At 43.5% G+C, this 14,836-nt stretch overlaps 1 protein-coding gene across 2 annotated transcripts in view; it reads right to left on the bottom strand.

The window, feature by feature from the left end:
* LOC130405571 (SPRY domain-containing SOCS box protein 4-like) overlaps positions 1 to 14,836 on the bottom strand; it is a 45,980-nt gene that overhangs the window by 9,874 nt on the left and 21,270 nt on the right. For both annotated transcript variants that reach the window (XM_056610741.1, XM_056610740.1), the window contains one exon: positions 6,114 to 6,982. In XM_056610741.1, coding sequence (XP_056466716.1) covers positions 6,114 to 6,822 — 709 coding nt within the window. In that variant the 5' untranslated portion in view covers positions 6,823 to 6,982. The remainder of the gene's footprint in view (positions 1 to 6,113; positions 6,983 to 14,836) is intronic.

The following is a 14,836-nucleotide window of genomic DNA, read 5'->3' as shown; positions in this document are numbered from 1 at the left end:
CAGGCTTAGTATGCACAGTCTCAGACACAGATGTGTTAGCGGGAGCAGACGATATATTTGTCTGAAGGGTTAAAAAGAAAAAGGGAGATATGGAAAAGAGGAAAAAAACTAATTAAGGAACAGGCAGCCTGAGGACAGAACAGCCTGAGTGACCAGAGGGAACAGGAGGAGGGCAAACCATCAGTCTCCTCTCCTAATTGGAAATGCCGGTGTCCAAATTCAATCGGCCACTTGAAGCAGAATCCAATCGCCGGGTGAAGCGAGCGGACGCAGGGGTCACGTTTTCCTCCCCTCTCCAATGTCCAACTTCCTGTTACCTGGTGGGAGCGAGCGGGCGTAAGGCCAATAGAGAAGGAGAGTACGGCAGTCAACTGGGGCACCGCTCTCCGCAGGCGCCTCCCTGGGGTTCACTGCTGCTTCCAGTCTCGTAAAAAAAAAAGGAGGCCAGCTTGACGGTGGAGGCGTCTCAATATTTATTTAGTAGCCTGGCTTGCACCTGCAGACGCAATCGGACACACTGGAACTCGGGCAATGGGGACAAATAGTTCCCGTGCATGAGATCTGCGCCCGCTGCATGATACCCGTGCTCCAATTTCCTATCTCTCGTCTGGTATTTGAGGTCGTCGTTTGAATTGGATAAATGCATTAAAATGAATGGGCATGCAAAGAGATAGCTACACATCAAACATCTAATCTTCATGACGGGCAGCAGCCTGACAATTACTGGGTTTAACAGTTAATTGCCTCCGCTTTTACTGTCCCTTTTTCCTACACCACACCCTCTATTTCCTTGGCAACTAATAACAATACGATGTGTAGAGACCATATGGGGGGGGGGGGGGGGGTAGACTGGATGCAGCATGGGGAGAGGAGAGATACGCAATAGAGACACACAAAACCTAATGGGGCGGTGGCGGGAAATTGGGTTACTTTGGAAAAAACGACAGACACGTATGAAAGGCTCTCCCGCGGAATAAATAACGCATGCTTGTCAAGACTAAGTCAAGCTGTGAAAACAAGGATGAAATAAGCTACAGATCTATAGCATGTAGTCACCTGTGATCTACATAAACACAAACAAACACAGAATCCCCTCTTTTGGGAAATAAGTTAGCACAGTAGCACGTGTGGCTAGTAGGATTGATATTCTGGACAAAGTCCAACAGAGTAGGATCTGTTTCATGATCGTCTACCCCTGACAAACTACACCCTACATAATACAGACTTGATTAATGACATTATAAGCCAATGGCCATTCATCAGGGCATCTCACAAACCGACAGTGGGGTCAGGGAGTTAGACTCCTGAAATTAAACTGCTGCATCAAAGAAAGTACATATTATGGTACCATATTTGTCTTCGAGGTCTGGTGTGTCGGTTGACTGCTGGTTCAACAGCCCCCAGCATGGAAACTAGGATAATCATACATTTACAATTCCTAGAGCTTTTCAAGGTAGGTTTCCTAGAACTCCAGTTCCAGGAGTAGTTAGGCACACCTCGCCTTTGGAGTTACTTCCCTACATGCCCGCAACAATCATAGTTTTGGGATCAGGAATCATTTCACAGTAGTAGCTTTCACAATGGATGTTTTATTGGAAAGATGAGCTCGGGATTCAATCGCCAGCCTCTTTTTTTTTTTCTTGAAATGAGTTTCAGATGCCGAAAAAAAAAAAAAAAAAGGAAAAATAATGTACATAAGCGTTTTGTACATTATATAATAATGTACAAAACGCTGTTGAAAAGGCATTTCTCAAACAAGCACGTATCAATGATTGAACACGCCTTCACTATATGATGCATCCACAGTCTATGTCTGCGTCTGAGACGAGATGCTGAGCTCAGAAGTATCCTGGGACATCAACACACAACCACCCACACTTTGAAGCCATGGACAATGGTGTTTCAGCATGACCAGTAGAACGCTCTTGCTATTCTATGGGTCATTGTTTGCAAAAACGGTATCAAATTACATGGTTACCATTATACGCTGGAGATGTGAATGTGATTCCCCTACCCGCGTGTACAGTTGTGCAGAGATGCGAAAGGGGAGAGATTGTATGGAGACAGAAGGCTTTGAGAAGCCTGCATCACTGTATAGAGAGAGTGATGGGCTGAGAGAGAAACAAGGAGTCAACAGACAAAAGGCATAGCAAAAACAAAAACAAAAACAAAAAAAACAGGAGCGCAAAGCAGCCAGGAGAAGACTGAGAGCCTTCCTTCAGCCGTTTCCCTGTGAATAAACACCGCAGCAGACCGCCTCACTCTGCCTTTTTTTTTTTTGATCTGCACAGAGTAGATTGAGCAAGGGTGAGACGTAAAAACCCACATCTCTATAAAAAAAAAAAAGATTATACTACCACTTTCAACCTAATGGTGTGTTCCAGATGTCTAAGACACAAGCCTTCCAAGTTGCAAGTGCGGCATTCTTGCGGCATTTCATGGAGGCACGCCCCCTTTTGTTCGATCCCTCTCGGAATTCTGAGACTATACCGAGTTCAGTGAGGCAAACTCTTGTTGTGCGTGTAATATAATGTAAATTTGTGTTTCTTGTTTTCGAGCTGGTTTGCTCAAAAACAGAGGGATGTAGCTAACAAAAACAACGACTAGCCAATGACATGACACAATCACAAAGACGATCGGGAACGCTATAAGTGCTATGCGACAGGAAATTACGTCACGAGTGCAACTCGGTAGGCTGGTGTCCGAGGCACGTGAAACACACCATAAATAGCCATTTGAGTCACCCAATAAAAATCAGCTCCACTAACAGGACAGGTCTGCATAGCAGGCGTTAAAGGTCCCATGACATGCTATTTTATGTATTCTTTAATATAGGTATTAGTGGGCAACTAACACAGTATTAAAAGACGTTCCCTAAATTCGGCCGTGGTGCAGAGTTACAGCCACTCCGAGCCAGTCGCACATTGAGCTTCCCCCAAATGCGCTGTTTCGGTGGGCGTGTCAAGGAGGAGGGTGGGGGTGTGGCCCTGAGCAGCTTGCAGCCACCATGCGCTCTGTTTACAGTGGATGTATCGCAATGGCGAGGCGCACACCCTTTAGCCGTGTTCTGTAAATATTCTAGAACACACGGGAGTCCTGGAGCTCTACATCTAAATATTATCATATAGCCTACACAGATATCTATATCATATAATATATATTATCAAGGCCAAAAGCTGTGTGAGCCGATATTATGAATCTCAAACGACCGCGTTGGGTTCTCCGACGTTCCTGGTTCTTCAACGTCCACATCAATGTGAATACACACACTGTAAAGCAAGCGTTTCTTGTCGGTTCTTTGACGTGTCTTGTATTTCCACAACGAGACTGTCGTGGGGGTTATCTGAGCCATGGTTGAGAAGGAATTGGGGGAAAGGAACTTTGGTTTGACTCGCTGAAGTACATGAACTGCGACATGCCGCCGGTTGCCGCGAGGCAGCATCGCCCGGCAGCGGGCAGCAGGCAGCGCGTGGTTCAGTCGACTTCAGGTTGATGTGAAAGTGGAAGAACCAGAGACGTCGCAGAACCCGACAAAGTCGTTTGTGATTCATAATATCGTCTGGAGGCGCACACAATATGTTATATGATATAGATATCTATGTATTATATGATATTATTTAGATATAGAGCTCCAGGACTGTAACGCAAGTGTTGTACACTTCCTTGTTATTTGGATAACCGTTCTGCTGTTGGTGCGATGGCGCATAACACGAATGAATGAATTGGGGGGAAGGAACTTTGGCTTTGACTCCCTCAAGAACATGAACCACGACATGGAGGAGAAAGGGATTGTTGGCGGCGAATGTCTCCCGCTTGAGCCCCGCTGAGGGACCACCGCCGGAGGCGGAGGTGCATAAGCGCTGCCCGGCAAAGATCCCTTTCTCCTCCTTGTCGTGGTTCATGGTCTTGAGGGAGTCAAAGCCAAAGTTCCTTCCCCCCAATTCATTCTCAACCTTGGCTGAGATAACCCCCAATACGAGCCTCGTTGTAGAAATACCAGAGACGAGAGTCCGACGTGTTATGCTCCATCACACCAACAGCAGAACCGTTATCCAAATAACAAGGAAGTGTACAACACTTGCGTTACAGTCCTGGAGCTCTATATCTAAATAATATCATCATACATAGATATCTATATCATATAACATATTGTGTGCGCCTCCAGACGATATTATGAATCACAAACGACTTTGTCGGGTTCTGCGACGTCTCTGGTTCTTCCACTTTCACATCAACCTGAAGTCGACTGAACCACGCGCTGCCTGCTGCCCGCTGCCGGGCGATGCTGCCTCGCGGCAACCGGCGGCATGTCGCAGTTCATGTACTTCAGCGAGTCAAACCAAAGTTCCTTTCCCCCAATTCCTTCTCAACCATGGCTCAGATAACCCCCACGACAGTCTCGTTGTGGAAATACAAGACACGTCAAAGAACCGACAAGAAACACTTGCGTTACAGTGTGTGAATTCACACACACACATGTGGCGCTCGCACGGTCGAGTCTCATTGGTGGGCCAACGTCTCTGGGCGGGCCAGGCAGAGTAAGGGGAGGAGCTGAGATTCCTGATGACGTCATGAGCACAGACATTCCAAATCAGCGCGCTTGAGCCTCCGTTTTTTCGAAGGCGAGCAGAACAGCTAGTGCTAGTTTTACACCAAACGCAAGTTTTAGCCACTGGGGGACCATAGGCAGGCTAGGGGAACTCATATTTATGTTAGAAAACCTCCCAAAGTGAGATTTTCATGTCATGGGACCTTTAACCATTTCATGACATGTCATGAAATTAGACTGAGAACGCGAGCCAGAATGTGGCATACCAGTGTACCCCCATTGAGGTTGTAAATGTAGTGTTAAAACAGCATTTTACCCTGAAACCATATTGAAAGAGTTGCTTGTAGATCAACTGAAGAGAAGGAACCCCCACCCCCTTAACATAAACCAATACAGTATATTATGGTATTCATTCATAATGCATCGTTAATGCAGCCCCTGTGGGAGGAGGTCCACTGCAGCAATGCATTGATCGACTTCATGACGCATGTCAATGTGAGTCCAATCTGAATGTAGAGTAGACTTTAAATATTAAGAATGTCATTATTGGTGTGGATGCCAAAAACCCGAAAATACAAATAAGATGTGAAAGCTGTTAAAATCTAAGAATCCAATTACATGTGAAAACTAGTAATGTTTAAAATATTAAATATAGTTCAGCCAAAACATGGCCATATACCCTGCTGAAAAAGTCTGTGGTATATTGCAGTGTCAATAACTCTGATCCACTATGTTCCCCTTTCCTTCACTGTACAACATACATGAGCTAGATTCTCAAACCCTACTAATCTTCCCCTAGTCCATCCATATCCTCATTCTCGCCAGTACTTACATTGGGAGGTTGTGAAAAACACTCGCCCTTCTCCCTGAAGTCATCTATACACCGGGCTGGAGGGTGGACAACACTAGCACCGGTCACAATGTTTGGAGAAGGACGCATGTGCACATAGCACAGGGACCATTTTATTTGATAATATGTTTCTCCATAAATTCAACGTTCTGAGGTGTTTTTATTGCAAATCGAGGGCCGTTAGGATCAAATAAATTATTAGAGCAATGTAGGAGGTATTCAATGGCAGTATACCATGTTCATATACTTAAACTATACTTAACCTCAATAGTGGGCAATGCTTAATCAACAGTTGTGCCAAACACCTTAAATTATTAAAATTTGCATTTCCCGAGGTCATTTTCTTTTAAAAAAGGTTGAATATCTGCTTTTCATTGCTTTTAGGTTCTAGTTCCCAAACAGCAAGGGTATATTAGGCAGAGCATGTACGAGATGAGCACTGACAATGCCAAGAAGGAAATTATAAGAAAATATACCCTCATGAAGTCAAGCTTTGGCATTTAATCCCATGGCTGCTGGCGTATGATCAATGGGAAATGAGGTTTTTAATTGGGAGACAGAAAGCCCTGTACAGAAACTTATCAAAACAAACAAAGCAGCGATCCAAAAAAATAAGTAAAAATTATCCTTTCAAACACATCCCTTCTATTGAGAGAACAAACAACACGAGGCCACCGAATCTGAAAGCGTGCATTTGAGTTGCGTTTTACTTACGATCCAGCCCGTTGACGTAGCGGATGGACACCTCGCAGTGGCCCCACACGGCGCTGACGATGGGGTACAGCCTCTTGCCCTTCAGGCCCCTGTAGGCCACACCCAGGTACTGTTCGTCCACCATGAAGCTCAGCGTGCCCTCGTCCATGTCCAGTATCACCGTCAACGAGTCCGGCAGCACAAACGACTCGTCCTCCTCCAGGAAGCAGGGGTAGGTTGGCGGCGAGGTGGATGCCGGCCGGTTTTTGCTGTCGTGGTAGAGTCTGTTGCGCCCCAGGTCCCAACCCCAGGACTCCGAGTCAGCGCCCACCAGCGCCGTGTAGCCGACCGAGTGTAGGGGGGCCTCGGCCGTGCCCACGCCCACCACAGCGTGGGTGCCCCGCTGCCGGGCGGGCCAGTGGATCCTCCATACGTGCAGGCCGCGGGTGTAGCCCACGCGACCCCGTATGCAGTCCGTGCTCTGGGCCACGGGATGGCGGTGGAACGTCTGCTTGTCGTCCTCCTTGACGAAGACGTTGAGCGAGCGGTCGTCCGGGTTCCAGGCATGCCGGAGCTGGGCGTCGGCGCTGGCCGATGGCATATCCAGCAGCAGGTCCAGTCTGGGGGGGCGGCAGAAGTCCGGGCCCCGCAGCTCGCGGCGCACAGGCCGGTAAGACGGTTCCCCGCGTACATCCACCGATTTGATGCTGCCCGAGATCTTCTGACCCATGGCGACAGGGGTGTGTGGGAGCGGGGAGGAAGGAGAGGTTGGTGGTAGCGAGGGGGGGTTGGGTGCTGGTGTTACCTCATTGACGCTGTGGCCACAAGCGTGGTCCCGGGTGAAGGGGTACAGTCACAGAGCCACTATTGGGCCAGGGGCTACTCTGCTCCTGAAAACACATCAAAAAAGCTAAAATAAGATTACTTCTAGAAACAAATGTAAGCCATTGACAAAAAAGGCTTTCCAGTCAATTCCAGATCAAATTTCAGAAGAACCTATGTAGCAAATGTACTGACAATAGCAAAAATAAATTATGTTGATTTATTATGTTGACAATCATGAGACATTTGTTTGCGTTTTGATAATGTTCCTATTGACCTCCTTGGTATAGGACCCCAGATCCCCCATTAACACTGCAGGAAAGGCCATGGTCATACTTTGAAATGTCTTTCCAACATGCTAGTTTATGTCAGCGAACACACTTAGAAACCGTGAGCCTACAACAGCAGAGTGTAGTAAGCTGGAAGTAGGAAGTCATCCCCCTGACACATTTACATTCTCCAGACACCCAAAGAGCCCAGGAGGTAGAGATAGACACCCACAGAGGATACAAGTACAATGTTTTCTACCACTACGCCAACACCCCTCTCCTGCTCTTAAAATAAACATGTGCCTTCACACACATTGTGTGAGTACATGTCTGCTCTGAGGTGATGCCAATTTCAAGAAACGTTTAAGCAAGGTACTTTGTTATCAGCATTTTACTTCCACAACAAAGATGAGACCATATTTCCACGGCCTAGCACCAAAACCAGAATGGGCCTCAATAATACACACATATTACCAAGCTTAATCTCATTCATGCATAATGTTTACCAATATATCAATGTTGAACCAGACTCCATTTCAAGCCATTTCCACTTTCTTATATGGATACATCTCCTTTTCTTCATAAATCAAAGCTTAAATCTTTATTAAGCCTTCTGCCCCAAAAATCCATTTGATGTTAGTTGTATTGCCGTCCATCATCATTGGTTTGAGAATGTGTTGCTGATAATTTGAAGTAAAGATAGTTGGTAGCAAACATGTCATTTGGTGTAGGAGGATGATGAATCAACTGCTGGTGGTTCCTGCATTAAGAGTATCGGCCGATACTGGCACGTATCAGCCAATACTGGCAAGTATTGATCTGATCGATTACCTTTTCAGGATAGATACAAGATTAAATAGTGTGCCTCTTGTGCATGTGAAGCATTCAGGAATTCATCCATGCTTGGGAGGCATTCATGAATTAGGTAGTTTCCCTGTTCGATAACTAAAGTAGGCTATAACTCTCGGAGGAAGTTGGTATCAAAACTTAAGGTGTTGCCATACAACGGCACAGTTATGTGATCAAAAGAAACCTACATTCAAGTACCACGGTGCATGAAAACATTGGCTTGTTGCACTGCTGTCTGCCATCGAGATTAATGATCACTAAATATTGATCATTATTGATCAAGGGGAAGTCTCGCTCTGAAAACCCGTGAGATTAGTTATTTTAGGAAGAGAACGATGGAGTCTGAGAATGGAATGCCGTCGGGAGTTTGTGGTGTTGCACTACAGAAAGCGTAGCTTAGTGTTATCTAAAAGATTTGGGTGAAGGAGGGTTGAGATTGTCATGACAATAGCATCATTCCCTGAAACAACAACTCCCCCAACACGCATGATTTGAGAGTGAAACTTCTCCTTCAGCAAAACTCGGTAAGACACGAACAACAAACAGACCGGGCAAAAGAAAGTTAAAGAAAACAAAAAGTTTTTTTCTCTGTATCCCAAAAGAAAAATGTTGTTAATCCCTTATAGCATTCTGAGCCCCTCATTGCCAATAACAAGTACACTTAGAGAAACGTACATTGAAGGGCGCTCAACCCTGGACCCATTTTAAAAATTGTTGGTCCGCATTAGGCGCTTGGACCCAAACTGATGGGAAAAATAGGGCCCAGGTTGAGAAAACCCCAAGTTATCCTTTAAACACCCTTTCTACCAGGAAAAAGACTCCATGTGGTTCTTCCCGGGAAAGAGAAAAGAACAACAGTTGCAGGCCGTGACCCTTCCAGGGAAGTCTAGGAACTAAAAACAAAGACACGTCAGTTGGGGCAAAGAAAAGGTTGAGAATTCTACAAACACTTAAGCCTATGCCCCTTCATCAATACCCATAATTGTGCATGGTTTACACATACTGCTCTTTGCATCTCAATTGCCTTGCCCAATGTAAGCAAGTAGTAAAGCAAATAAATATTTGAGCTGGCACTGCTGGAGAGATCAGCTTCAACATAGCATTCACTATACAATACAGAGTACCCCCCTTAATCTTTGATGAAGAGGGTCCAATCATGTCAACAACTGCTCTGTAAGCAGCTGCCATGACATGGTGAAAGAAACACCTTCATTTTTAGAGTTTACCCTACCCGGTAAATCATACACACTATTGCGCGGGAGGAAGGATTGTCGTTTGCTTTTCCCCAGAGAGATGACGGCTGGCCTAATTCCTGAATAGAACCAATCGGGTGTTCACGGTAATGCCTGGCACACGCATATGATTTTTCAAATTTAGAAATTTGACACACTTCATGCTGGTGTACTTTCTATACCGATTTCAACCTAGGGGTCACCTGGAATTTAAATGGGGTCGCCTGAAATGTCGAGTAATTGATTTAAAAAAAAGTATTACACACACACACACACACACACACACACACACACACACACACACACACACACACACACACACACACACACACACACACACACACACACACACACACACACACACACACACACACACACACACACACACACCTTTTTTTAAATAAAACACTACAAATAATTAGGGGTGTAACGATACATCGATGTAGATCGATACATCGATTGATTGGCGAACGATCCAGCTGCATCGATGCAACGCCCAAACATCGATGCATATCGCTGTATTACACGCTTTTATTTTTATATATCTCCTTTCGCGGGTGTTTGTGAAACTATTTCTGCGCAAAGCGCCAAGCCGCTCGTATCCATTCACCGGTTAAATGAGGCAACAGCGAGCACATGTGTGAGCGCGAGGATGTCTAGTTTCGTTTTTTGTTGCCAGATTGGGCATACGTCCCGTTTTTCCAGCCTAACGTGATTAAAAGTAGCCAAATCGGGCTGAAAAATTTGCCCAATCTGGCAACATGGACGGCTTATCTTTACAGCCAAGATGATTCCGAGGGATGTTTTGTTTTTAGAAGAAAACTATCCACACAGATCGGTTGGGAATGGTCTACGTTCAAAATGAAAGATCATTACAGGCTCTTTAATTTAAGCCGTAAAAACCTTTGGCACTTAAATGCAATTATGTGGCACTTTATTATTTGCATTAAAAATGGATTGTTTTTGTTTTAAATATCCGGAAGAGCAAAGAAATAAAATGATGAAATTATAATTAAGTTGATGTGAGTTGATGTGATTGTAAGAGGTTGTGTTAAATGGGCATATGATATCGTCTCATATCGATCGCATGCCCCTGAATCAAATCGTATCGTATCGTATCGCGGCAGACTTTTGATATCGGCAAATATCGTATCGTTGTCCAATGAATCGATATAATATCGTATCGTGATGAAACCAGAGATTTACACCCCTACAAATAATCGCACATAACTGTCTTCTACACTTTCATTTTCTCGAATATAAATCTAGTTCAAAGAAAATGCAGCAAATATCTGAGCTGGCGCATCTTTCAATGCCACGATCACGTGACTGCACAGTTACATTAAATTACCCACTCAAACCTGTAAAATGTAAACACAAACTTGCAGTCAGAGTATAAAACAAAATGGAAAGATTTATTCGCCCGCTTGGCCCTGTCCCTCCAAAGACAGTTTCAAGAGGAACTGTGGCACAGACACCAAAGAGAAAGAACATACGACCAAAGTTTCATTCAGTATGGATTTACCAGTGTGATGGAAAGCAATGAGGAGAAGCCGAAATGTCTGCTGTGTAGCAAGGTCCTGTCTGCCGAGAGTAACAAACTCAAAAGACACTTTGAAACAACACACAAAGAGCATGTCGGCAAACCAAGCCGTTTTTTTTTTTTTTCGAAAATAAATTTGCCGAGCTGAATAAGCAGCAAGTGTATTTCAAAAAGGCTGTGACTGCTAGTGAACGGGCCCTGAAAGCATCTCTTGAGGTGAGCTCTCATTGCTAGGAATATGAAGCCGCATAGCATTGCTGAGACATTGCAGGACGGCGAAATGGTTTGCGGACGCTTATCACCCAGTTGGCCCCATCTGCAATATGGAATCATTGCATGATTCACCGTGAACAACTGGCATCTAAGGAACTGAATGCACCCATCAGACATACTGCAACAGGTAGATACCATGGTGAATTACATCAAGCAACATCCTCTGCATGCACGTCTGTTTGCAACACTGTGCGCCGGTGTGAGTACCAGATGTGTTCGGCTATCAGATCGGCTCGGGGGTCCTAGATGCACAATAATGACGCACTTCCTGTAAACGATGTCATTAAATGCGCAGGTTGTGTCAGCGATATGTACATGTACTCATTGCTAAGAAGTAAGTGGTAGTTATTTAGCTGTTGCTAAACAGATTTTTCAATGATTTTGCTTAAAAATGGTAAGTTAGATATGGGCCTATAATTTTTCATGATTGATGTATCTACATTGTTCTTTTCTTAGAAGTGACTTGAGGACTGTTGATGACTGTTTTTAACAAGCATTGATTTCATACATCTACAAGCAAGTCATTTAATTGCTATGCAAATGTATAGAATAAATCCAAGTCATACAAATGCTTAAAATAATACCTTAAATGGTATTTGTATTAAAATGTATTTAATCAGTCCTTTAAAAGCCTTAAAAATGCCAATACATTGGGATTGGGATTTTGTCAGACATTTTTTTCTAATGTTATTTATAAATCCCCAAATAATTTAAGCAAAAGCATCTATCCGTCAAAAATGCATCTCACATTTACACCTTAGTCAGTTAGTTCAGTATCACATTTAATGTGGTTTTAGAAATTCAAGGCCGAGTCTGACTACACCAAGATTTCTGTCTTGGTGGGTGCTTTCTAACATAACAGCTGTGCACTGACTTAATTGTTCATCCCTTGCAGAAAAGACCATTACTTCAGTTTTCTCATTGTTCAATTGAAGACAATTTTGGCACATCCAGTGATTTAAGTAGTTATTTAGTTGTTGAAAGGGTTAGACTAGTTAGGGTTAGACTAGTTAAAAATGGTAAGTTAGATATGGCTTGATGACTGTTGTTTTCAGAGCCTGTGGGAATACACCTGTGCGATATCGCCACTGCAGGCCACATGAATAAAAAAATATATAATAATATACAAATATGTCAGTGTGTTTGCCCGTGTGTGTATCCAACCAGATACACTGAAATGCACATGCACACATAAAGCTCAATGTAAATCCATGAAAACATGTTTTGATCCCACGGCCAATTGAGGATATAATCATGAATGTGGTAAGACATTATATACATTCTTATAGTCCTACCTTGACATTTTTACTATTTTACAGATGTTTGTTAAATTATAGAGCAAAGATACCCCTAGTGGAAACGAGGAAAATGTTACATTTTTCATTGTTATTAGTTGTATAGGCAAGGATACAATTCATTGATCTGGAAAATCATAAAAAAAAATCAAATTAAGGAATAGGATGAATATCTAATATGAACACATTCATGAATTCATCCTCAATTCACCATGGGATCTAAACATGCCGTTTTTTATGGATTTAAATTTAGCTGTTCCTCAGTGGTATCAATGTATTGTCTTATTTATTTTGTTTTGTATGAGCAAATAAAATCTAACCCTAAACCCTAACCCTAACTAACAATGCCAATCCTTACTTTAACATGTGAAAAAAAATGGCTTTGTGAGAGAACGGACTCCGTTCAATGAAATCAAAACCAAAACTGATGGAGCACCGTTTATAAACAACCCTTCCGGGTTTTGTCCGTTGGCTTGTGTCGATACGTCAAGTGTCGATACGTCATCTGTAAGCGCAGGACCCCGAGCCAATCTGGCAGCCGAACACATCTGGTACTCACACCGGCATGGGCTCCGAATATGAAAAATTACTATTTCACACGGAGGCACGGTGGTTGTCGAGAGGTAACGTGTTGGAGCGTTTTTTCAAGCTGAGAAACAAACTTTAGTGTTTTCCATGGATGTTAAAAAAAAAATGATTTTTGCGACTTTCTGTGTGACCAGCAGAAAATGTGCCTCATTGCATATGTAACGGACATCTTTGGAAAACTTAACGAACTTAACAAAAGCATGCAGGGGAAAAACACAAATCTCATGCACATGAGTGACCGTATTGATGGATTCAGGGGGAAAACTTGCATACTGGCGAAAAAGCATTTCAAAGGCAAACATCGCCCCTTTACCCAGCTGAGTCCGTTTTTGAAAGACAACAGCATCGATAAGTGCTCCACAAAGGAGATGTGCAGCCACCTGAAGCGCCTAGAAGAGCACTTCGCTACCTATTTCCGAGACGTTGATGTGTCAAAGTTTGACTGGGTAAGAGACCCATTTCCCTGTGACGCAGGCGCAGTGCACCTGCCTGCTACCGCTTTTGAACAGCTGATTGAACAGCTGATTGAACTTTTCTATGACAGAACTCAGCAGGGATTACATTCGCGAGTGACAGCGGAGGAATCCTGGTTAGGAGCAAGAGATGAGTACCCAGAGATCTCACTGTGAGCTCTAAAACTGTTGGTTCCTTTTGGAACCACATACGTGTGCGAAGCTGGATTAAGTGCTCGTTTGTATGAAGTCGAAGTACCGTTCCCGACTGGATGTGACGTCAGAGATGAGATGCGCTCCGTCTGCTACAGCACCTGACTTTGAAAGGCTGCAGCGAGGTGTGCAGGCTCAGCCATCCCATTAAATGTGGTGAGGTGACTTTTCATTCAAATTTTCACTGTGGCCGGTGATGCTGCAGTATTTATTTTTTTTAGCTTTGAGAAATTGCTTGCTCAGTAGGCCTTTTCATTTTCAGCCTTGTGAATACAGCCATGAAAATGGACAGCCATACTTATGTTATTTTTTTAAGGCTTGAAATACAGTGCAGTTTTGAACAGAATCCTCAGTATATCTTTTCATATCCTTTTCACAGCAAACATTTCCAGCAAGTTTTAAATATAAAGGCAGCTTGATGGAACCCTAAAATGGACAGTTGATCATTATAGCTGGTGGGCAAAAATTCAATTTCTTCAGTATTTCTCAAAGGAATAATGACCAGGATTTGTTGTTTGTTTGCAGTTGAATAGCTTTATTGGTATATAATTGTTTTTCAGAAGAAAAAAAACTTTGGGAAATAAGTAATTTCGTTCAAATGCTCACTGTGGCCATTGATGCTGCAGTAGTTTGAGAGATTGCTTGCTCAGTTGGCCTTTTCATTTTCAGCCTTGCGAATACAGCCATCAGAGAAAATTAAATTGTCAATTTGTGCACGTATGCTGGCTATTCTGTATTTGTTCACAGTATAACAAACATGTTCAAAAACTAATTCTAGAAAAGAAAAATTCTCTGTGGTCGCCAGAAATATTTGATGTCAAAATGGGGTCCCAGCCCAAAAAAGGTTTAGAACCGCTGGATTATACCATTCTTCCACCCTCTAGGCAACAATTTTGTCAACATAGCAATCAACCATTGTTCATTCAACCCTGAACAACCCAGTTCTGAATGTCAAACCCAGAACTCTTGCAAATCACAATCTAGCGATCGGAAATGGCACTATACCGTAAACAAACATGGTGGGCAGCGATGCTAGGGTAGCTGTGCTAGCTTTTGCACTCCCAACATCCTAAAGATTAAATAAAGAATTATTTACCAAGTCAGGAAATTGCATGAAAATGCACAGTAGGTGCATTTTGGTAGTCCCTAGTCTCTAAATCCATCTCACTTACCCTTTGTAGACCTGTGCTTTGGTTTCTGTTACGAGT

The sequence above is a fragment of the Gadus chalcogrammus genome, chromosome 16 (genome assembly GCF_026213295.1).
Source record: "Gadus chalcogrammus isolate NIFS_2021 chromosome 16, NIFS_Gcha_1.0, whole genome shotgun sequence".
In the NCBI taxonomy this organism is placed as follows: domain Eukaryota; kingdom Metazoa; phylum Chordata; class Actinopteri; order Gadiformes; family Gadidae; genus Gadus; species Gadus chalcogrammus.
Note: the sequence above shows the minus strand (reverse complement) of the source record. Positions and strands in the feature narration are given on the sequence as shown.